Below are 23,660 nucleotides of genomic sequence, written 5' to 3' on the forward strand. Positions count from 1 at the left end.
ATTCCTGCTGTGTACCTGGTCAGCAGTTTTGAACCAGTTGTTGCTGGCCATCACCAGTTTGTGTCTCTCTTGCGTGTGATGCATCAGCTTCTGAAATTTCTCGGAAACCTTTTCAGCCAATGTCCTCACTTGATCGGTTTCACTATGATTGTTGCTGATCATGTCTTCAGCTTTCTGTATCAACTGTGACGCGTCTCTGTGTATCGTCTGCAAAATGTACTCTACTGGATAATGCCCAGAGTTATCAATAGCCTTTAATAATAACTAGCTTTAAATACTAGTCACTAGCCTAAATAATAATTTAGTGAAATCCAAAGCGAATAAATTTACTCATTCAGTCACTGTCCATGGCTAAAATTTGGTCGATATTTTAAAAGATCGATTTTATTACAATGTAAAGTTGCTGTATTTTTTAATTGGCATCCAGCATTTTGCATGATTCAATCAAATGCATTGCTGAGTGTAAAAACGCTAACTGTACCAGCCACGCCAGGACCGTGCCAAGGTTGGTATAGAATAAAGTTCGTAGTTTGCACGCTTCCATTTTAGCTTTTTATTTTGTAGTTTTATAATTTATTGAAATCCCTCTTTTTCATTTTTATTACTTTCTAATATGATAAATATTTCTCAACAAATTCAATCTTTCAATTGCATCAATTCTATTTCTAGCGATCTTTGCTGTCGGAAAACCGGTCTATGGCAGTATTTTTACTGACTTTCTAATGTATCGACCTTTGTCAATCAAATTTTTAAATGCTGAAAATCATTGACTTTGTAAGATGTTTTGAATAAAATTAATCCTTATTGGATTTAAAACGAACACATGGCAAACTAAAAATAGCCGCCAATTCCCATTACGTAAACACAATGTTAAGAATGACCAAGTGTTGCTATGAATTATTGAATTGCACCGATGAACTGCAACAAACTTTGTTAAAATACAACACACGAAATAAGATTTAGACTGGATAGATATCAAAAGTAGCAGATCACAATAAAACCAGCTTCAGTGCCATACACAAGCTAAATGCCAAAATCTATCACTTCAGAAACTTGTCAATCTTGGAACAAGCAACCATGAACAACCAAATGCCAGAGCTTTTAAAACTCTGACTCCATCATCGAGTTATTTACACAACAGCTAGGAGAACAAGGACAGCAGTGTAAAGCAAAGTGATGAACAACACTGTGTGTTCGTCATGCTGATGAGCCAATAGCTGCAGTCAGAGTTGCATGTACATAGTCATGACTCACATGGGTAAGCAAGTTCGCAACAGAAAAAACATTGTGCTAGATACTAAACTAGCGGCTGTCAAAATGAACTCTCACTAATTCCCTGACTGATATTACTAGGTCGGAAGGTCATAAATGAAAAGAATATATGTTCACCTAGTAAGTCGCAATCATTAACCTGTAATCGACAGCGCATAAGACTCTAAAACAAGTTTCAATTGTTGGTAGGTGCAAACACCACAAATACACAGCAGCACAGTACCTTTTTTAAACTTAAAAAATAAGTACTATGTAAGAACTGTTTCGCGTACATTCTATGAGAGAAGACAACTCCGTATTCATACACTACATCTTACCGAAACAGTAAGTTGGGTGCTTTCAAAGTCATGTTGAAGTTTTTCTGCTTCTTGTAGAGAGTTTGGACATATGAAGCTTGCGGTAAGGGTAGATTCACACAGACCGATCTGTGATGACACCTGCAGTATAATCCACATGCAAATTCATCGTTGTAACACTATTTGACACCCCTAGCCTACTACTAACAACTAACTATGATCTATCATATCATCGCTACAACTGTTACAACAGATCGTTTGCATGCGTAAAAATATACACAAAAGATGTTTCCAATTAGAAGTAGAATTTTGAAACTATCAACTACCTTACTGCTTACAACTGAGTGAGATGAGAGAGCTTTAGTGAACTATTAAAGTATAGAGTGACACAAAAATGTCATCACTCAGCTAATCACGATGATGTTGAACATTTATGAAGTTTTCAATAACACATCAATAAGACATGACACGAGATGACTATGTATATAAATAATACTATCGATATAATAGTGTGTCAAGTATCTATAGGTGTTGATCAGACAGTTGATGTTGCACTAAATTAATAGCTGGATTAGGTAAAGACTATGTTCTAACACATTAATACTAGTAAAGAACTTAGGCTAACATAGCTCAGGGTAAACAGTGCGGGCAGCTGAGTGCCCCTGCTCATCTCTCATGGCTATTATACATACTAGTGTACTCCTTCAGGCTTTGGTTACTCCATATATATATATATATCCTAGTTGGTCCCATAAACTAAAGAGGTAATAAATGTAATGATGTGGTGAGTTATGTTATGATATAGTGTAGTAGCGATATGAGCTTGCAAGCCTGGGTTCTACATTTTCACTAGATATTACAGTCGGAATCGGAACCATAAAAACCTAAGAGTAATATCCTATGAAAACCAGTAATTCAACGACTAAGATTCCATCATGCTACGTCATGGCATCAATCGGATCAAGCAACACAGATATGACTGAGTTCATTCCTTGAAGAATGGTCCATCCAGCTACTCCCAAGTTATTCAACTCAGGCGCGGGTTAATCGATGTACCATTTAAATGCTATGGAATAGTATCACTCTAGCCTTTCGACAATATCTTATCAGCTAGAGACACAAAAATGACAGTGTCTGGTGAAATATTTTTACTATTTACGCCATTAATACCAGTTTTCTCTAACTGTTGTCACTGATCATCAGATGTTTCAGACAAAGTCAACTAACAAATGAGCATTGAAAATTAGATCAACGCACCAATACACAACCACTTCATTATTGTAACATCAACTCATGAAAAGTCAGCGAATGCGCTATATTGGAACACTTAGCATTTTCTATCTTCTACTAGAATGACTACACTAGTAACTTTACCCAAAGTTGAGCATTGACACACAAACACAATTGATCGAAGCGGCCGGCAGAGTTGGAGTGAATAAGATCTTTCATCTACACGTAAATAATCAGATACTAGAGTAGACCTTGTTCAACAATAATCACATTATACAACATGAAACATATCTGCATTTGTTTGAAGAAAATCTTCCCAGGCATCACGCTAACAACTCTGTTTAAGCTAAATAATTCCTTGTTTAATCTGCCACTCATCGATCAGGAACAAGCGGAAAGAACATATTTGATATTTGTACAGAGAAATTCAATGTTTGTAGACCTCTGAAGTTGTGCAACATATTTCACTGACTTCCTCCTAACGCAACACTGTAAAGACTATACCACTCAATAACACAATTATTAGCATAATAATAGAAAGCAAAGAGGAACTTGATTATTACATGCCTCAGGCAGCGTATACTAAATATAAATTAATATCATACCTTAGATATTAACTAAGTAAGTTCTGTAACAAAATAGTTTTGTACCTGCCGTGCCTCCTTTTCAAAATGCATATACTGAATGTTTTGCTCGAGTTTGCTGCGTTTCTGTACAGCCAACTCATCGATGTAGACATTTCTCTCAGAAAGGTAATCCATGACGCTGTGAACTCTATCTAGCATCGTAGTACCTTTCTCTCCCATATCACTCCGGCTCACCTCCAGTCTCTGCAACACATCACGCACACTATATTCTTCCCTGACTGACACCGGACAGTCAGTGCGAGAAAGGTGCTTTCAGATGCGCACAAGGAGAGATATCCTGGTGCCGTCAGCTATTTCATCAGGAATGACAACAATGCGTTGAACGGCTACTGTTCCCGTCAGAACCGACACACAATGAAAATCATGACTAGAGTTAAAGGATGAGCATACGAATTAAAAGATACCAGGATTTGCGGGAGAGCTTCTGAAATGACGGGAGAGCACTGACATGACATTGCCAGGGATAGCCCGTTGACATATTAACTTTCCTATTCCCTCAAGCCTTCAGAGAGGTTAGCGCGATGGCAGAGCATGAATAAACGAATCCTTACAGCTTAAAACACTAAGTTCATGTGAATCCTTACAGCTCAAAACACTAAGTTCGTGTAATCCATTACTCTAGAAGGAATGTTAATGTGGGAAGTGTTATAATACTAATGGTTGTTTCCATTCAGCTTTGAAGGCTACAGTGCTGATGTAATCGTCATAAAGAGTAAACAGCCTATATATACAGCCTGTATGAACAGCCTGGATGAAAACCCAAGCCAACAATTGTCACATGAGCCTAAATTACTTCCTGCTGTAGACAGCCAATTAGCACAGCGAATTATTAATTTCCCTATATATTCATAACATTCCAAGCTTGTTTTTCAACAACATGTCACAACATGTCTAAAAGATATATAGATTAAATGCTAGGTCACAACTCAGTCAAATGTATCGAAACGAAACGTTATCTCCTAATTACAACAGAATCACTAATAGACGACACTTGTCCCGATAGATAAACAGTATTAGAGTTTAATGTCCCAATAGATTCGCACTACTCTATAAGGATTTACAAATTTTCACCTAAATGAAACCCATTAAAATCTTGAAGGACTTGACATTCGACTCACTTGTCCTCTATTCTAAGATGCAGCCACTCAACACTCCCGCAATCATCTACCTTACTAGTATTCCACCTACTTGACGAGTTGTATCCACTCACTCAACTTTTGCATCGCCAGCCCCACTCGCTTCACAGCCTGCTCCATGCCCTCATCACTTTTCAGCCAGTCAACTCTATACGCAGTCAACACCAGAACCTCACCCACCAGCCAGCCAGCTAGCGCACCACTCACCCCTTCTACTCAAGAAGTCAGCTTGCAAGCTACGAGTGGACAAACCTGTGCAGCCATCAGCGGATCAATAACCATAATGCTAATAAAAACGGAGGTCCCTGATGCAGAGCAGTTCAGTATGTATTCAACGTTGTCACCCAAGGGAGACATTGCGCATACAGTCACATACAGAAAAGACAAATATTAATTCTGGTTTCAAAACAAATCATATTATTGCCCAGTCAATAGCATACCTCTAAATTTAAAATTTCATCATCATAAAATGTACTGCTCCCGACTAGCGACTGCCTGTCTTTCGCATGACTATCTCCGTTCTTCAACAAAGATAGCATAGCACGAGAAGACGGAGCACTCAACGCCCTACGTATTCTCCTCTTTCCATCTCGAATCATCGCAAACTTATATCAAGCATTCCTAGATATCAACACGTGCATTTGAAGGAGTGTTAGTAAAGCACTTCGGAGATGTATGTTGTGCAAGATACAGCGAGAGAAAGTGGTACTTCCAACCTCCCGAGTCCAGCTGTGACGTATCAATAGATCCCCAATCTCTGGCGCTGTATGACAAGCACTTCCTATCTATTGCACAGCACTCGCTAACAAGACTCAGTCTTGTTGATTGTGAGATAAGTTGTTATTGTTCCAACATTAGATATCGACAGTCGCTGCATACCAACTGGTACGAAAGTAAACTGCATTAAAATAATTTTCCCAATAAGAAATTAACGAGCTGTAACAATTGTGTTTGTAGTCAATCAGTAACGTTGTCATTCGAAACAGTAGAGCACGATAAAATGAAGGGCAATAGATTTTCAACGCCGTATGCCGGGAGCAAAGGACATTCGGCCTCTCAGGTTACACGTGAAAATAGAACATGTAAATCTGAGCTCTAAACAAAAGGAAGCAAAAATCAATCATCATTGTGGGATGCCCTGACCATGCCTTGAGCGAGAAGCAAACCAATAACAATGCTAGATCCTTATACCACAATGAATCACAACCACGAGATAAGAGGCTTTCTCTATTACTGGCCTCCAGGAGTTGTCTTCTACATCTCTCAGCTAACCACTTCTGTGATTGGTAATTTACTTGGCCAATTCACTGCACAATGTAATGTTCCATATGGAATGAGCATTTTATAGTTTTACAAAGTCCTCAGGTGATGATCGAATGCACTCAAAAATGCAGATAAAGAGATAAGTGAAAAGCAGTGCATTGATAGGGCCACTAGAGTCAGTTGTGAAGCTATGAAGTGAGGTTTTTCATAAGGCAAAAGGACACCAGCTGTAGAATGTCATGTGATAGCATTAGAATTTTATGTCGTTTCATACTCACAGTCGTAAATCATTATGCATTTTAGTTGTAAAAATAATTCCATGCCATTATCTGCATGGTAATTATGTTGTAGATAGAACCCAAACTTGAAGTTTTGCAACCTCAAAATGTCTACCGCAGTCTGTAAAACCTACCTTTACTACACACAAGACAGTCAGTGAGAGTTATGTCCTCTCAGAACAGAAAAACAAAGATTAGCATAAAACTGAAGCTGTGGCCATGTCTCTATGTTTGGTCAGCAACCAGGATTGTTTAGAATGCTACACAAAATGACAAGACATGCCAATGTTTTGCATAGGTTTACTTACCTGCATGCAGGTTATATGGCCTAAAGCGATTATTGGCATTTTCCCTGAACACTCTTAGCATAAATACCTGAAGCTCAACGATTGCATGGCAATGAAATTCTTTGCGGTATCACTTTACGATTTATGTAAGCCAGAATGGATAGTAATAAAAGCAAGTCTACGCAACCGAGAAAGAATTAGCACAGAACTAGTTATGCGGCCACAGCTGTGGTCTCATCCATCACAACCAATCCTTCCCTCTCCACGCATGGCTGGATCTCACACTGGGTAATGGCATGCAAGCTAATAATCACTCATCACACTGTAACTAAATTTGCCAATTGCAATTCCACTCAATATGATTCAACACTGCACCACCAGTTGGTACAGAGTGCTTATAACAACTTATGCTCAACACTACTTACCCCTTTCATAGATTTGCTTGAGGCAATTCGTATGTCGGAATCCTTATGTTTTGACACCAAACTGCTATTCCAGCTACGACTACGTTGTAACTGAATTGTATCAGGTTCCTGCTCAGATAGTATCGTATCCACTCTTTTATCCCGAAGATGTCGAACCGAATCTCGGCCTTTCTTACGCTGCTTTAACATTTTCGGTATAGCACTCTTTACCAGAGGCGTCAGAGTCTCTTTTTTCTCTTCACTTATCTGCTGCAGCAACTTAGTATCCTTATCCGTAGAACCTAAGCTAAGTTCACTTCCACTCTCAGAGTCCGTGTCCGACAACGACTGCCGGCTTGAGTGAAATTCGTCCTGAGAGCCTGCGATGCTAGAATTGGGAGATTCACTAAAGACATCATTGCAAGGCAATCTCAGGGCAAGAGAGTCAAACCGATGCATTTGTGGCTTACGACGAGCAGTTGGTGGAGTTGGTGGATCCCACATAGGAACAGTCTCGAGGTCAGGAGAACTGCAAGGTCTTGCCCTTTGTCCTTTAGCCCCTACTTTACCATCCACTTGATCGAGGGGTAGCTTTACCTCCCCAACTTTGGTCATTCTTCTCAAATCAGTAATACTTAAGAACTCACCATCAAGGCTAGACTGTAGCGGAAGTGATGATGACTTGGTACGCGCTTTGTTGGGTTTTTCTTCACTTTCTTCTGGCGTGAGAATTGGTTCCTGTCTCAAAAACTTATTTGCCATCTGAGCTCGCCTCGCTCGATCTCTCTCGGCGACCCTCCACTTGGCAGCCATACTACTGTCACTCGGCTCATCTTTCAACTTGGTCATAGCAACTCTGTACGATTTGTACCTGTTACGCTTAAAAGGTGACGGGTTGCCATTCGACGGATCATCTAGTTCACCATCTTCAGCCTCCTCCCCATTTACATGACAATCTTTTTCTCCAGCCTTCACTTGTGGCTGTTCAGAACTTGCCGAGGGAGAATGTATAGGACGGTTGCCGACAGCAATTTTATAAGATTTATGAAGCTTTCTGATTGGTCGATGCTGTCTCACTGTCGGACTTGTTACGTGACTTGGCGCATCTGTTTCTTCCACACTGTCTTCGCTTGAACTCCTGCTCAGCGAGTCTCGCAGAGGTCTTCTAACGACAGCTTGATGAGGTGCGAAATGCTCATCTTCACTGTTGCTGTCATCAGACAGTAAATTCAGTGTTGACGGCCTACTATATGCTGTCTTGTCAGTTGGCATAGCCTGAGTATCATCAGCGTCAAGGTCAGACAGCTGACTGATTAGCATATCTACAGTATTCGCGAGTTCCCTCTCACCAGAGTGCTGAGGAGAGCCAATTGAGAGAGCGCTCGGGTTGCTGTAGTTGGCGTCACTAAGCTCATTCTGAGAGTTGAGGTAAGCAGTTGATGGCTCGTAGCGATCGTGCAACGTCCTCATTATTGCCTCATTATTTTCTGAATCCAAAGCGATCCCAGTACCGAGACCGAATGCTATATTTCCCAGTCCAGATACTAAAATTGGAAGTCTATTCCGACGTTTTACCTTTTTCCCGTTACTAATGCGCCGAAGTGAGTTGCTAATCGATACTAGTTTCGAGGTTCTTTGCTTTTTCTGTTTTTTCTCTTCTAGCAGCTCGCAGTCGCTTTGTGTCTCTCTTAAACTAACGTCTCCATGGGAGCGGACACTCTCCTTTGATACTCTCCTTACGCGCAAAGGTGGCTCGCTGTACTTCTTGCTCACCAAGGGAGACACTTTCCTTGCCAACGAGCCATATATCTCTGTGTCAGACATGATGAGAGATGAGTGAGAGGGCCACCGCGCATAGCCCACTAGTAATGATGATGATTGCGGCTGGAGAGCCTACTAGCCATTGAAGTTTTAGGTCAACGTATGGTTGATTGATGACAGATCTCACAACTAGCCTAGTTTTCAGTGGTACTTGGAAGCTGAGGCTACGCATGACTTGCCACGAACATATTCAGGCAGATGGTTGGTTCTGTAGATGCCAGTCAAATCCAACGACACTGGTTAGCACGACACTGGTTAGCACGAGAGCCAGGACTGCTAGCTCATTCGGCAGAATTTATAAATAAACAAGATGTAAATTACTCCGATGCTGCCTAGCTGACCCCTGAATGAAGCCATCAGCGCCATACATACATTACCTGATATAGATGCTGTCGAGACCAGTCACTGGAATAAGTCAGCAGTATCACTTGCACTGCCAGCTTATCCTTTCCTTGACGGGATTATATGTAAGTGTAAAATTTGCTGATACGAGGTTTTAATTAGCCAATTGGTAGATATGTGAAGAACAAACAGCATATGAAAAGCAAATATTGTAGTATATAGGAGGAGAACAGCCATTTGCTGGCTATAAAAAGCAATGCCAGTCATGCTGCATTAAAAATGACGTCTCTATCTCTACATCAACCACACCAAACCAATAGCCAACTAAGATGACAAACTACATTCTGCTATGAACATGTGCAAATGATTATCATGGAAGGGTCGTCCAACCAAGCATAAAAGGCCACAAATTATAACTTTATAACAAAGGCCACTCACTACCCATTGATAATGTGATGCAGTATTAATGACTAGGCAATGTATTTTAGATTAAATAACTGTAAATATTAATGTAGTGTGCCAGCGCAACTACGCAAGGTTTAGAATATATCTATTTTATTGGAAACTTGCAACATCTCCCAACCCTGGCCTCCTCTGTCGCAAGCTTCACATTCTCGTCACAACTTCCACACACTTCCCACACCGCTTTAGTCCTCTTTGCCCTGCTATCGTTGGACGAACTCAGCCGCACTCACCAGGCCCATACCTGTCCTTTCATATACTATACCTGAATGAGGTCCTTGGCTCGGTGAATAATCTGACTGTTCACCCTTTGCATGCTGCGGAACTTTTCATTGTGCAGATGCAACGCTTGCTCGTACTTGGCAAAGTCCGATAATTTTTCGTCTCTCTCAAGCTCAGCAATCCAAATCTTGTGTTGATTGCTTAGCTACAAGACAGACAAGAAAAGCATAAACTTATCCATGTCTGAAGGGTTTTGTTGAGCAACATCCAGCTCCAAAGGTGCTGAGTATGACTCACAGAGGGAAAAACAGTTGTTTGTGGTCAGGGAGACTCAAAAGAATTCCGCCATACTCTAGGTAGCCCTGAATCATTTCTAACACTATAAAAATTGACAAAATATGAAGAAAGCGACAAAAGTATGATGAAACTTGTCGCCTAGGAAATGGCCTAGCGACCAGCTGCCGCTGTCACTGAAATAAACAGACGTTTTTATGAATGAACTGCACTGAGACTGCTGCAGGAATTGAACTAGCTGCTAATTAGTAAACTTGGCGGTGGGCTTATACCCAGCTGTGGTAGACTTTATCAACAACTATAACCTTATTATTTTTCTATAATAAGTTAACAAAGGGGTGTATTTACCACTCTCCCACCTTTCCCACCGCCCGATGGCCTATCATCAAATCTCATTCATCCCTCATCAAACTAGGTTCATCCGGAACAATTTAGGTAAGAAGATCAGTCGACTTAAGAAGATCATTAAACGACAGAAATAAGTGAACAGATAAGCGCCGGAGCTAATTCTTTCTCACTTTCCCACAATATTTACTGTTGAACTATAACAAACCATATGTAGTAAATAGAGCTGGTCGATATCCAATTGCAAAGAGATGGTGTGGGTTGCATTACGCCGCTCTGCCTGCATTGCTATGAACTAAACCAAGACGAGAAGCAGACGCATTCTTGTAAACTAATAAGACAGAGTGATAGACATGAAACTATGTTTTGGGTACAAATCCCAAGAGACTACCATACAAACACTCCACCAGAAAAACTAACATACCATCGTCCTTAGTTAAACTAATATTAATCAATATCTTGTTCGAGAGTTATGTAATGGACTATATCTTTTTCAACTTTCAATTATACCACCGAATGTCGGAGTTGTCATCTCGACGATTATTCGTTGGCTATGCGCACCGTGAACCGATGACATCGTCGAGGCAACGCGGATACGTTGGGAAAGATTGCCACTGGCAAACTTTTCCGATAGTCCGTCGAACATCCACAGCAGCCTGCAGAATGCACACCACTTTGGCGATGATGATTGGCTATGACAAATAGCTAGCTACATCTATATTTTCCTCCATGACAGTGGCTGCGGGACTAGTATTTCTTCATTTCTACACTGTACTGCACTGTCTAATGAACATGCTATCACATGCTATGCAGCAAGCTATTCGCTCATATAAACAGATGGGTTTGTGATAGTGTGAACATTGTTATCACAGACGATCACGGATGTATTGTGGGATGAACGGCGATATGGTGTGGACCAGCATTGAAAAATATGGATGCAATGTACAGCTTCTATGAAAAAACCATAACACAGAATGAGAAGCAGGGAAAACTGGTGATCATTCATACAGGAACAGCAGTGCGGACCGCTGTGTTTTAATGGAAGAGACAAACAAGCTATCACTATGGTATATGAAGAACATAATTACACAACTAATACAGGTTATTACACCCAATGCAACCAGCAAATATATTCATGCAGCTATCAGATGGAAGTTACAAATCTTTTAGAAAAACTATAATTCAACGTGTAACGCCTAACAACACCGACGCCAAGCTGCTCAGGTATACAATGATTGCAAGAACAATCATGGTAGTCGTCGTTAAACTGCGCGTAATAAAAAGGGAAGATCATGGAGAAACATCGAATAAAATAACATGCTGACAATGCAAAATCAGTCGGTTGTCAAATACTAGGTAGTTCTAGCTAAATCACAACAATAAAATTGTCTATATTTGACACATTGGAAGTCATCATAGCAGAGAAATATGTCATACAGTAGGCTTCCATGAGCTGTGTTCATCAAACCTTGAAAATATTAAAAAAAGATAAACCTAGCAATGCCGAGTATTTTTTTTGAATACGCATTTTATATTGGGTGATTTAATCCAGAGAAACACATTGCTTAAAAGTCAGCAGACAAAGTTTCAGCAGATTTTATAAGAGAGTATCGGCATTTTGCTATAATTTGAGATTGTTTTTGATATTTGAGGTGGTCTGACTGCCAGGATGTTTCAAGATTAAAATCAACAAAACTTGATCACAGTTAAAATGCGATCAAATTAAAAACTAAACTATTCCCAAAAGGCGAACACAGTAAGTATAAGAAGTGTGTTCATCCAAAAGTAACTGTGGGCGCTTACCTATGAAGTACACATTATCGGCAAGACCATCAAGAGACCCTAATATCAACTGCACCAGTATAAGACCATAAAGACATTTGTAATGATGAGTGTGCACAGTGTGTATGGAAAGGCTGTCACAGACAAAGACTGAAAACTGTGAATTCATGTCAAGTAAACATACACTCCTAACTGAAAACATAACCACCTTGCTAGCAGAACAGTCGATTGGAGATTACTCTAGCAAATTCCTCATATGTAAATGATTATCTTCAGAGCCGCAATTATAACTTGGCTGGCTTCTCGGTTGTTCACGTGATGACATGAAATGACAAGTTGTAACACTACACCAGCTAAACACTAGATTTCACCATTTTTAAAACAATCCGATAGGTCGCAGTTTGACACGGTTTCAACAAGTGAATCTAATAAGTAGAATGACAAGCTCTGGGAATAAAAACTCAGTTCTAGTCCGAGCTAAGTTGACAGTTGTCATGAATATCCAAGTAAAAAATGCGTCTAGTTAGTTCGTGTGATCTGTTGACGCTACAGCCCTTTTTATGCATCCCTTAAACCTCAACAAGCGGTGAGTAGACTTGCATGAGTAAACTTGTATTCATGGCAATTAGCCGAGTTCTTAAGATGAAACGGGTGCATTTGAAGGTTCGATGAGCTCACGTATTTTATGGCAGGTACGAGTGCTATTCTTAGTGTAACCATTGAGATTAATGTAAATGAAGACAAACAATTCTATGACTAGTATGATTTTATTTTTACCCCCACGTATAAAGCTGCTTCCGAGGTTATACAATCAAATACAAATTAACAAGACTAGTGACCATCGTTGACAGACCATAACATTAGTAGCAACAGGAATGGAATCGATGAAACAAAGAGACAATCACTTTTGTTGTCTTTTGAAAAAGGGTTTCCGTACTCAATCGGAATGAATAATAGTACTAATTGGGATTTAATAATATTCTTCTCCACAAATCTGCGATCTTTATAAAGGCTTAAGGAAATGTATAATGAAAGGCTTAGCCATTCAACCATAATCAACAAAGTATACCCAAGCCAAGTTATAAGTTCTACAGTGTAGCCAATCCAGCTATAATCGAACCAGCCACAACTTGTCCACTCAACATTTCAGCAGCCAGCTATCAACCACGTTATACCTACAACATACCTGCACTCCTCTATCCAACAAACCAGTCCAGTGAATGGTGAGTGTACAACTTGGTCAACGTCCACCCTATCCGACAGACACACAGCGCAGCTGTGACAACTTACATCAGTTTCCTGCTCTATAAGGAACTGTGATTAGTAGTACTTAGTCGCACAAAAATCTGTTATATGCAGCAGTACTCACTTTGTATTTCTGACAGCAGCAATGATGACGTTAATGCAAACTGATTGGTCGTTTAGCGAAGCAATCATTGGAGAGATGTTTTGATGTCATCCTTCTCATGATGCCAAAAGTTTGATTGTTGAATTATTAGAAATTTGAGACGCTGACCTGGCCGACTTGCAAGTCAGCAGTGCGCACGCACGCAGCTCTAACCCCACAGCCCCTGTGAAGTCTACTTGTGAGTTTCAAGGACTGAAGTAGAGATTTTTTATCAATCAATATCCAGCTAGAAGCGTTAGATAAGAACTGCTGAGGATGAGGCAAGTGCGCAAGTTGGGAAGAGACAACCATGTGTCAACTTGATAACAATGTTGAACGTTCAGACCTATCCATCGCTGTTCAGTCAGCTAAACTGGTCAAACCACAAACGAGTTGACACACAAAAACACTAGAATATACCAAAATAAACAAACCACGTAATCAAAATCAGAGGAGCTGCAGATCAAATTCCTCAAAACATCAAACCAAGATAAACAGAGCTCATTATCATTAATGCAAGGAAGTGGTACGACTAGGCAGAGGGTGTAATACGAAGGTTGTGACAGTCAAAAGCAGGTGAGTGCTGAATACTAATCTGAAGTCAACAGCTTAACAACAACAGCTTTCCACACTACGATGAATGGAGTCTTTACATAACAAACTTTCCTGACACGAACAAGAGGAGTCAATCAGGGTCTGACTGCTTTGGTTCAGTTGTCATAGACAATGCTAGATTACGTGAGGAACGATCTACCAACTCGCCAACCCCTAAATTAATGCGTCAAGAATCAAATTACCAATAACAACAATAACGGAACAACAAGATGACATTCAGGGTAGACTTTGACAAAACCTAAAAGTCTAATTTCACAACTGTCCTGGTCAGTGACCACATCGAAAAACAAAACATTAAGAACAGCAACTCCAAATGCTCCACTTTTAGCGATGATGGTGTTCTGGCCTTTTAGTGCTGTGGCTAATTTTTACCAGCGCGCAGAGTTGTGAAACTAATTTGGAATATATATGCATAGAATAGCTTGCTGTCATCAACTCTAAGGTTATTTAGTTGCAATATTATACAAGTGTGACCATCAAATCTGTCCAAGAATTACACACAGTACAAATAATATAATGGCAAAAATTAATTGTTGTCATCAGCAATCTATTAAAAATGGCCACTGCCCAAATTTATGCAGTTTTGAGTTCCCTAAGCATAGCCAGGCCACTATTGTTGAGTGAGATAAGACATGTACAATCAGTGGGCCCTACACTGAACTATCAACTTTGCAGTTATCTTTTCTGTAATAATCAATCAACACAGTAATTACTCTCTTGATTAAAAGAAAAGCAGTGGACATATTCATATCCCCTAACAAAATGTTTAGCATTCCCCACACATGCCAGTTACGCACGAACTTATGGGCTAGTGGGAACTATTAACATTGATGATGATCTCAGGCTAAACTTTTTAAGGAGTCTGTCACAACTTGGTTCTTGCGTAACACTGTATACTCCAATCGTCGCAAAAGCAACAAAATTATTTAGCAAACCCAAGCAATAGTACGCAATTGGAATTCAAATATTTTATGCTCTTTTCAGATATCCCTGGGTAAGAAAGATCTAAGAGCACCCTAAATTGTTTCTACATGAAATGACCATAACAAAAGTTTCTAAAATTAAATTTAGATTTGCTAGAACAGTTGAGAGATAATCGCAGTGCCAATCCAGATGCTTGGAAGCTTTATAACTGTGTAAATAAAATCAAAAAACAGATTTCCAAACTATTTTTTTGTAATTATAACATATTTTCCCACAACCAAACATGAGCAGAGCGAATGTTTGAGAGTTTTATGATAAATGCATGTGCACACAACTCATGAAAATTATTCATCAACAACGTCGCAAACCCTTGTACTGAAATCTCATCAACAAATTTAACCATTTTTCAATGAAGTCGTTTAAGTATAATAACGATAAAAAACACATAACAAACTGTTTAAATATGTTACCAAGTCTTTGTAGATTGTCGACAATATCTTAAAACTTATCCAGCTGATCGGATTATACACAAATAGACAGATTAATTTGGCCGAAAATCGTTATTAAAACTTGCCAAGCCTTATTTTTATCAAAATTAAGACCAGCAAACGAAACCCTATAGAGAATAGAACCATTTAGGCGTGCACATTTCACGAAATAATAACGCGCACATTTCACCAGTCTATAGCATTGTCGAATTGCCGAAAGTTTCTGTAATTAACGTAGAAGTACTGAAATATAATCGTTTCTTTTTTGCCGATTTCAAAGTAACTGACATTTTGAACACTTTTGAGTACTTTGGTAATTTAACTGATGTCCAAAGCAGTGAAAGTAAAGGAAATGACGATGGTATTTTTTTATAACGATTCTTATGAGATTATTACAATATTTGATTATAAGTTTGGATGACTGTTGAAGTGTTATAGTCACGCTAACAACATCGATGATGGGCAATATGTTAGTTATTATTTTTTCTAAATAGTTTTGTTAAATAGATTTTCTAAAATTCTATATAAATATCACAACTTTTTGATTATTGTTAGCTCTGACGTTTTGAAATGTAAACAAAATTGTGCATTGGTTTTCTATTATTACTGTATTACTATATTAATAATATTGGTAATTCTAATAATATCAGCGCATTTTACTTCTAATATTGCATTTCTCCTATTGCAGGGAGAGAGATATAAACATATAATCTTTTCCTTTCATTATTGCTGTTTGTATATAATAACACCCACACCCAGTACATTACAGCTACCATTGCAGTTATCCTATTGCACTGCCATTTGACCACTAATATTGCATTTCTCAACCATCAGTACCCTTTCTTTTTTCCAATATCACTTTGGCCGTGGGCTGTATGACAAGGGGAATTTCTAGTTTATAATATTTTTGTAATCTTCGCTATCGGACAGTAACATGGACCTTAAAGTTATTATATGTCATGCAGTTCGGGATGTTCGGGATGTTCACCCCAAAAGTTAAAATATTTTGATCAACATCTAGATTATTCAATTATGGTAATGGTTACAGTCAGTTCATAAAGAATATACCTACATTTTACTTACGGATGTAGGAAACAACTAAAAATATCAGGTTTCCATGGTATTGACATTAGTCTATCATCATATGGTCAGTGCATTACAAGAAATGTCAACCATTTCCTTGTTGGCTGAATGACATCTAGGAACTTTTAATATCTGACAAATTCCTCTTTTGTTTTCTGCTTCATTTTGTTGGTATTGTCAGTTTAGAGTATTGCTCTAACAGGAATTTAGCTAACAGCTAACAGTAGCAAATAATCCACTGCTAGATATTATAACAGCTAACAGTAGCAAATAATCCACTGCTAGATATTTTAACAGCTAACAGTAGCAAATAATCCACTGCTAGATATTCATCAAGTTATTTTGAGGAGTGCGAGTCAGATCTGTAGTGCAACAAGAAAGACACACTAAAAGCATTTGAAACAAAAAAGAAACTTTTTTGGACAATAAATACTGAAGAACCTTTGTTAATTTGTGAAAGTTGAAGCGTGTCATGCAAACTCCACAATCTTTGTCATTGTTTGATTTATGTTAAAACCAATTTTCAAATTGCCTCCTTCGCTTTGTTCTCAAGGTAAGGGTGTGTCTCAATACTCCCTAAAAGATACTTCATGTCATGTTTTATCGCAAAATATTGAAACAATTAGTTGTCATACTTCTAGTGCAAAGAGTGACATGATATTACTCATGTGCTATTTTTTGTAATATTTAAATAAACTAATTAAAACATTAAATTCTGCATACTTTCATACTAGAATAAGATTGATATAAAATAACTCGTAGTGATATGCAGTAGTATTGACAAGTATGAATGCTTTAAGAATAAGTATTTGACAAACTGGGCCAGGTAACAGGTTCAGATTTGTCAGAGTAATTATAGTGAGCCGACAGCTTGTTTCTATGATGAATATTGGGCTATCTTAAATCTTCAATTACTAAAGTCTTTTGCTGGTTCTTACAGAATTCATTTCTGCCAAAATTTTTTTTTTGACATTTTTTACTGCGAAAGCTAGATTTTGGTACTAGAGCTTGAAACTGAAGTTTTTTTTAAAGGGCAACAAACTTTTGCACCGGCAGGCGCATTCCTCTTTACTCAATCAGTTTTGATATATTCACTAGTGTTAGGCTTATCGTTGCTTATCGTTGCTTATCGTTGCTTATCGTTGCTTATCGTTGCTTAGCATTGCTTACCATTGCTTAGCATTGCGGGGCTGTAGAGCGAGCTTGTAGCAAAAATAGTTGAATCACATGTCGGATTTGTAGCATTTCATGAACTTTAAGTAGCAACAGATGCCAGAAAAAAAGGTTTGCTATTAATACCAGAAGTGCAATCAATATTACTCCTACAGGAATTATAGAACATGGTGAGTTGTAATTGAGATTAAAAAGAGATTTCAAGTCATTTGAAGAGTGTTTGGAATATTCGGAATCAATAACACTGTCAGACATATTGTTATGAGACACATCTGAGATTAAATGTAAGAGTAAATCACTATGCTTTACTGCAAAAATACATTTATGTCAAAAAGAACATGTTTCTTTCCATTTTTATTACCGAAAACGAAAAAGCTGATCAATTCAATAGTTCATTGTGAATTCTGAGACAAAAATATCATACCTACGATCTACCATTTTTAATCTGGTAAAATGATAACATTTTTGATATATTAAAACAAAATTAAAGGCAGATATATTTACTCTGTTACCTGTAATTGAGTGCTTTATAAATGATACTACCACTTTTTTAAGATTGAACCACTTATGTAAGCCACTATAACAGGCCATAGCACAAAATTTAAATAAAGATTTACAGAAACCTCGAAATGCAGAAAAAAACTCTGAGAACAATATGTTGCTCGAAGCATGAGACAGTTTAGCCAGGTGAGTAGATAGGTCATCTATATAGCTAGCATCTATATAGCTAGCTGCCAGCATGACAACACTTCTTGCTTGTCATCGACTTGAGCTATTGCTCTTCCATGAATGTGTCATTTGATAATTCATGTTTTTGGAGTAAATCACTACTAATAAAATAAAGCTATCTGTGCTGCAAAAATCTGCAACAAATCTGAAAACAAGCACCCTGTCACACTTCCTCTAACCCTGGAGGAGGGGCTGCAGGAGGGGTAGCAGTGGGCGACAGAAAATATGTGCATGAAGGAGTGTTTGCAGCCTTGTTGGAAGTGGGCCAATGCTTGTCAGAGATACTTTAAAAGTGAAATTCAAATAGCGCTAGAAGGAAATACTGTTATTAAAATAATAGAAAACTTGCTTCATAATCATATATTGTAATTAGATATTAAAGTGTTTGTAAAAAACTAACAATTATTCAATGCGTACAATTCAAATTTTACCACAATCTTTAAAACACAGACGAGTGTATAGCAGACGTGAATGACAAAAACTTCTGCTGCCGATCTGACACTAGTTCTCACATTTCTCAGTTTGTCATAAGTATACTCCAACCTTGAGGATGAATTTAACAGAGTTTTAGTACATTTTTTTTAGAAAGTGTCGGTATTTGTCTATCATTCGAGATTGTTTTTCATGTTTGAGGTGATCTGATTGCCGGTAGGTTTCAAGATTAAAATCGACAGAATAGGATTGTTGCGATGGTTGATACCGCCTGTTGTGTTCAAGTTTCAGCATTACGTGTCTAATCTGTTGGTTTCCTTGCAATTATAGACGTCTTAATCACACTTTCAATTGATCTGAGCGTTTTAACCGCGATTAAGTTTTGTCAATTTTAATCTTGAAACATCCTAACAGTCCTAGCAGAATCCACGATCCTAGCCAGGATCCTAGCAGATCACCTCAAATATTATAAACAATTGCAAATAATAGACAAATAACGATACTTTCTGATAAAAATCACTAAAATTTTGTGTAAGTTCACTTTTAAGTACGGTCTAGATGATGACAAGTTAGTACCGGTTGTACCATTCGTCTGCCTACACGTCTCTAGCGCTGCAATGTTGCTCAACAGGAGGCTTGATTTTACAACTTACCTGGCCAGCATCATATTCAAGCGTTCGCAACTCCAAGCTCAAGTCCAGTTTGACCTTTCGCTTTTCCCAGAGCTCCTCCAGAGAATTCCTCGCTTGTGTGAGGTTATCAAGAATCTCTACGAACACAAAAAGACAGTCTTCTACAAAAGGATCTCAAATGAACAATTAACCCTAGTTCCTCGTTTGATAACCTCAAAAAAAGCCTTGCAGTGAATTGCAGATTTCTATTTATAAACGCAATATGATATAAACACACGTTTTGACCGCGGGTTCCTTTTAAACATGGCAGCTGGCCAATTATACCAGTTGCATAGCGAGGAGCTCTAGCAACACCTACGCCGTACATATTGTTATACATATCGACAATGAGGTCTGCGCGGCCACGATAAGCCAGACACTCATCCAGCCAGATACACTTTGATCAGATCATGTTTGAAACGGGCACTTTTAATGTTTTGACATGATTATTAAACTGATGAACAACATGATAATTTGTGGTCGGAAGGAGATCTGCTCTGGGTAGCAAATAACCTTGTGTCGTGCGAACCAATGAGAACCAATGAGAACCAATAAAATAGTGCTGACAGAGCAAGGCTTGGCGTGGCATAGCCACTGATGACAGTAAGGTAATAAGAAGACGAGTGAAATGACGTATACGAGTGACATGACATATACGCCAAGATCGACCTCTTCTGTGAATTTTAGCTCTAGATGTCTAAAATATTAACAACATATCACATCAACCCTGCCCATTAGCTTTCCATTTATTAGAAGTTTCTCGTTCCAATGTATTTACATTTCCCATTAACTTCATAAATTACTACCCTCCACCAAAGACAAGCGTATAATAAACCATGATTCTGCCCATGATAGTACAACAAGCATTTAGATATGCTAACAGTTCCACATGGGATGTCTTTGTGTGATGCTACGGGATTAGTAGCATCTCGACATACTGATGATGCAATATGGAGTCTTAATCCGTTGATGCTTTACTTGTGACAACTTGAGTCTCACTTGTTCTAGCATTGGCCAGTAAATAGCTGATAATAGCTATTGTTATAAATTTGTCAACTCCCGACAGCATGATTATAACACGTTTTTAGTCAGTTTAAAGTTTACTCAAACTTAAATAAACTTTCAGTACAAACTTTACCTTAGCGAAAAGGTGCGTGCTGATGCGTGCTGAGAAGCTGTAGCAACTGCGATATCAAGATGAAAACTATCAGGTTCTAGGTCTATTAACCTACACTACCCCTATTGAAGCTGCAAAACCAAAACTAGCAAGTGAGTTAAGGGCTCACAGCTGCTGTGTAGGTTTTTACTTACCTTGTATGTGGTCAAAGTCACCACTGGCACTCTCACTGTTCATCTTTACTTGCCTGTCAACAGCAGAAAACATACAACAATTACATTTAGCTTCGCAGTAGACACTAAAACAAATATACTTTTGGTTTTTGACAAGAGAATACAACTCCATTTTACTAAATCAATCTTAGCTTACTTATAAATACGAAATCACGTCAGGATTAGGATTTGCCTCCACATTATTGATGGCAGCACTGGTTACCAGCATCTTTTGATTTTCAGAAAGCAAAACTCATTTTCAGAATATTTTGCATAATTGACAATCTCTCAAGCAAGGAGTATGGAGTAGTAACACAAACTTTTCATTACATGATCAGTTTATGGAGTGCATCTCACCAGAAATTCTTCGCACCAGTTTGCAAACTTAAACAAAAATGGATATGAAAATTTTAATTTTCTTTAAAACCATTGCTATACAAATATATTTCCATTTCGTGTCAAACTAGAAACTTTTTTATATATCAGATATTCTAGCAACTAATAAACATCAGATGCCATAAATAATATTTATTTTTACTAATAAATTAATGCCATCTTTTGCAAAAAAAACTGATAAAAAAATATTTTTCGTATCAATTAATAAAGCATGTATGAAAAGCACAAAAGTAGGGAATGTGACGACAGTCGATCAATATTATATGATCGCCTTAGAGAACAAGCCGGACTATATAAGTATCAGCAAGTGATAAACATGGTCTCAACTCTTGCAGTATTAACAGTCTCCCTGCATACCAGAGTCTTCTTTCCTAAAGCTATTACTTCCTGCTTTAGAATGATCAGCTTAAATTATTCAATTACTTTGGCATTTATGCTTCCTAGTATTCTTACATTTCAATTTATTGTTGACCATCAATTACTCATCACGAGCTTATCCCCATAATTTCAGGTCGAACTTTCATATTTCATTCATTTCTCACCTATTTGATCATATAGTGATGATTTTGTAAAACAGCTGTTTCAGGACACTTTCAGATTCCCTGCACGTATCATAAGGGATGCGCATGATAAAATATCAATAAGTATCTATTATCGAATGGGCTACGTGATAAGTATTTCTTTAGTCCTACATGTATCCCTAAACTTACGGTTATTTTCTGTGACTGTGACCGACACGGTCATTACTCTATTGATGACCCGAATGATTCTAATAAAACATTTCAGCATACACACCGTTCAGTGATTATAGCCCACTTACAAATTCTTAAAGACCTCGGGCTACGACTTTTAATTATGCATTCACATGCCTGCACCGATGTGCTGCCAGTGAATCCATACTCTAATTAAGATAAAAACTGCTGTTACTTTTTCTACAATTCAAGGACTACACCGTGTGAAACTGAGCACCAGACATGCATCTAAAAACGTACCCCCTGTATGATAGTGACAGATACAAGATAGCCATAATACACATTATAATGAATGCTTATAGAAATTGTAAAAGTACAACTGGAGGTGAGGTCAATGCTACCTTGTTTAGTCATTATGGAGGAATATAAATTATGAGTTAGAGTGGTGATTAAATATTTGGTAGAGTAGTGTGTTTGTTAGAGGATTACCGTGCTTGTACATCATCTCTGTTAGCTTTATATACTTTTATCACTTGTAAACACCTGTGCCCATATGTCTACTTTCTATTGCTTGTTTGCTGTATGTGCTAGTAGCCTGACAGTCTAGTGTGCTGTGAGAGATACTCAGGTGTAATAATTATCTGTAATATTTTCCGATGCTAGGTAAGGCGTTCAAGATTGGTGGAGGGGTGAGTGTGTCGGCCAACCATATTGTGGGGAGTTCAAATCCTTTACGATGGAATCTTTTTTCCAAACCTCCAACTGTTTTTCGATCAGATTTATGGCTGTTAATATTGCACAGCTTAATTAAGCAGCAATTACTCTGAACGGTGAGCTTTCTTGCACAACTACACAAACTCTAGTGAATGCCCTACTATTCATCTATATATATATATATATATATATATATATATATATATTAAAACATTAAAATAAGATACTAAATTCAATGAATGAAAAGTTTGTTTCATGCTGGATTTGAACTCATGAAGATTGCAACCATAAGTTTGTAAACACGTACATCTAGCCATAAGGCCACGCAGTTCTTACCATTCCTTTGCTCTTACTATATACTGTATACTCATTTCCTCATTGCACACATATACCGTATACCCATTTCCCAAATGCATACGCGAAATTACATATTAATTAATACAGTGCGCTTATGGGTTACGATGCCCGCTTTTATATATTTGTTGCCCAACTCTATGAACTATGATGTTCTTTGTCATCGCCGTACTAGGGCGAATTTATTTTCCGCCACACGATATCAACAAAAATTTCTCTAGAAATTAAAATTGAGCAGTTGTACTGATTACTACAAAATTGCATATGTGCTATTCGCCAAAATCCCTCCCACAGCGCATGAAAGAGATGTTCAGTGTTAATCTGGGTAAATTATAGTAAAAACGAAACCAAAAACAGACACATGCAGTTGATAAAAATTTTTTGCTAATGACAAATTTGAAGTTTAGTTACGTAAAATACATACTAAAACTTAGCTTTAAGCAAGTGTTTTGTAAGCCGAATCCATTTAAGTGATATTCTACTTTTACGCTATACGTCTGTCTCGAAGGTACGAACTCCCTACGGTGCACACTGCGCGTAGTACATGGTAGTGGTATATTTTCTTGCAGATCATAACCACTAAATACACTAA

At 38.1% G+C, this 23,660-nt stretch overlaps 1 protein-coding gene across 2 annotated transcripts in view; it reads right to left on the bottom strand.

Annotated features, from left to right (window-relative positions):
* LOC137394882 (triple functional domain protein-like) overlaps positions 1-23,660 on the bottom strand; it is an 83,479-nt gene that overhangs the window by 19,929 nt on the left and 39,890 nt on the right. The window contains exons 16-21 of one of the 2 annotated variants that reach the window (XM_068081655.1): positions 20,895-20,947; positions 19,566-19,681; positions 9,704-9,865; positions 3,449-3,628; positions 1,590-1,709; positions 16-207 (exon numbers count right to left, since the gene is read on the bottom strand). In XM_068081655.1, the coding sequence (XP_067937756.1) occupies positions 16-207; positions 1,590-1,709; positions 3,449-3,628; positions 9,704-9,865; positions 19,566-19,681; positions 20,895-20,947 (823 nt within the window). Of the gene's footprint in view, positions 1-15; positions 208-1,589; positions 1,710-3,448; positions 3,629-6,834; positions 8,638-9,703; positions 9,866-19,565; positions 19,682-20,894; positions 20,948-23,660 lie in introns of those variants that run through there. The other variant, XM_068081656.1, reaches the window with a different exon arrangement.

This window comes from Watersipora subatra, chromosome 4 (genome assembly GCF_963576615.1).
Source record: "Watersipora subatra chromosome 4, tzWatSuba1.1, whole genome shotgun sequence".
NCBI classification, from domain to species: domain Eukaryota; kingdom Metazoa; phylum Bryozoa; class Gymnolaemata; order Cheilostomatida; family Watersiporidae; genus Watersipora; species Watersipora subatra.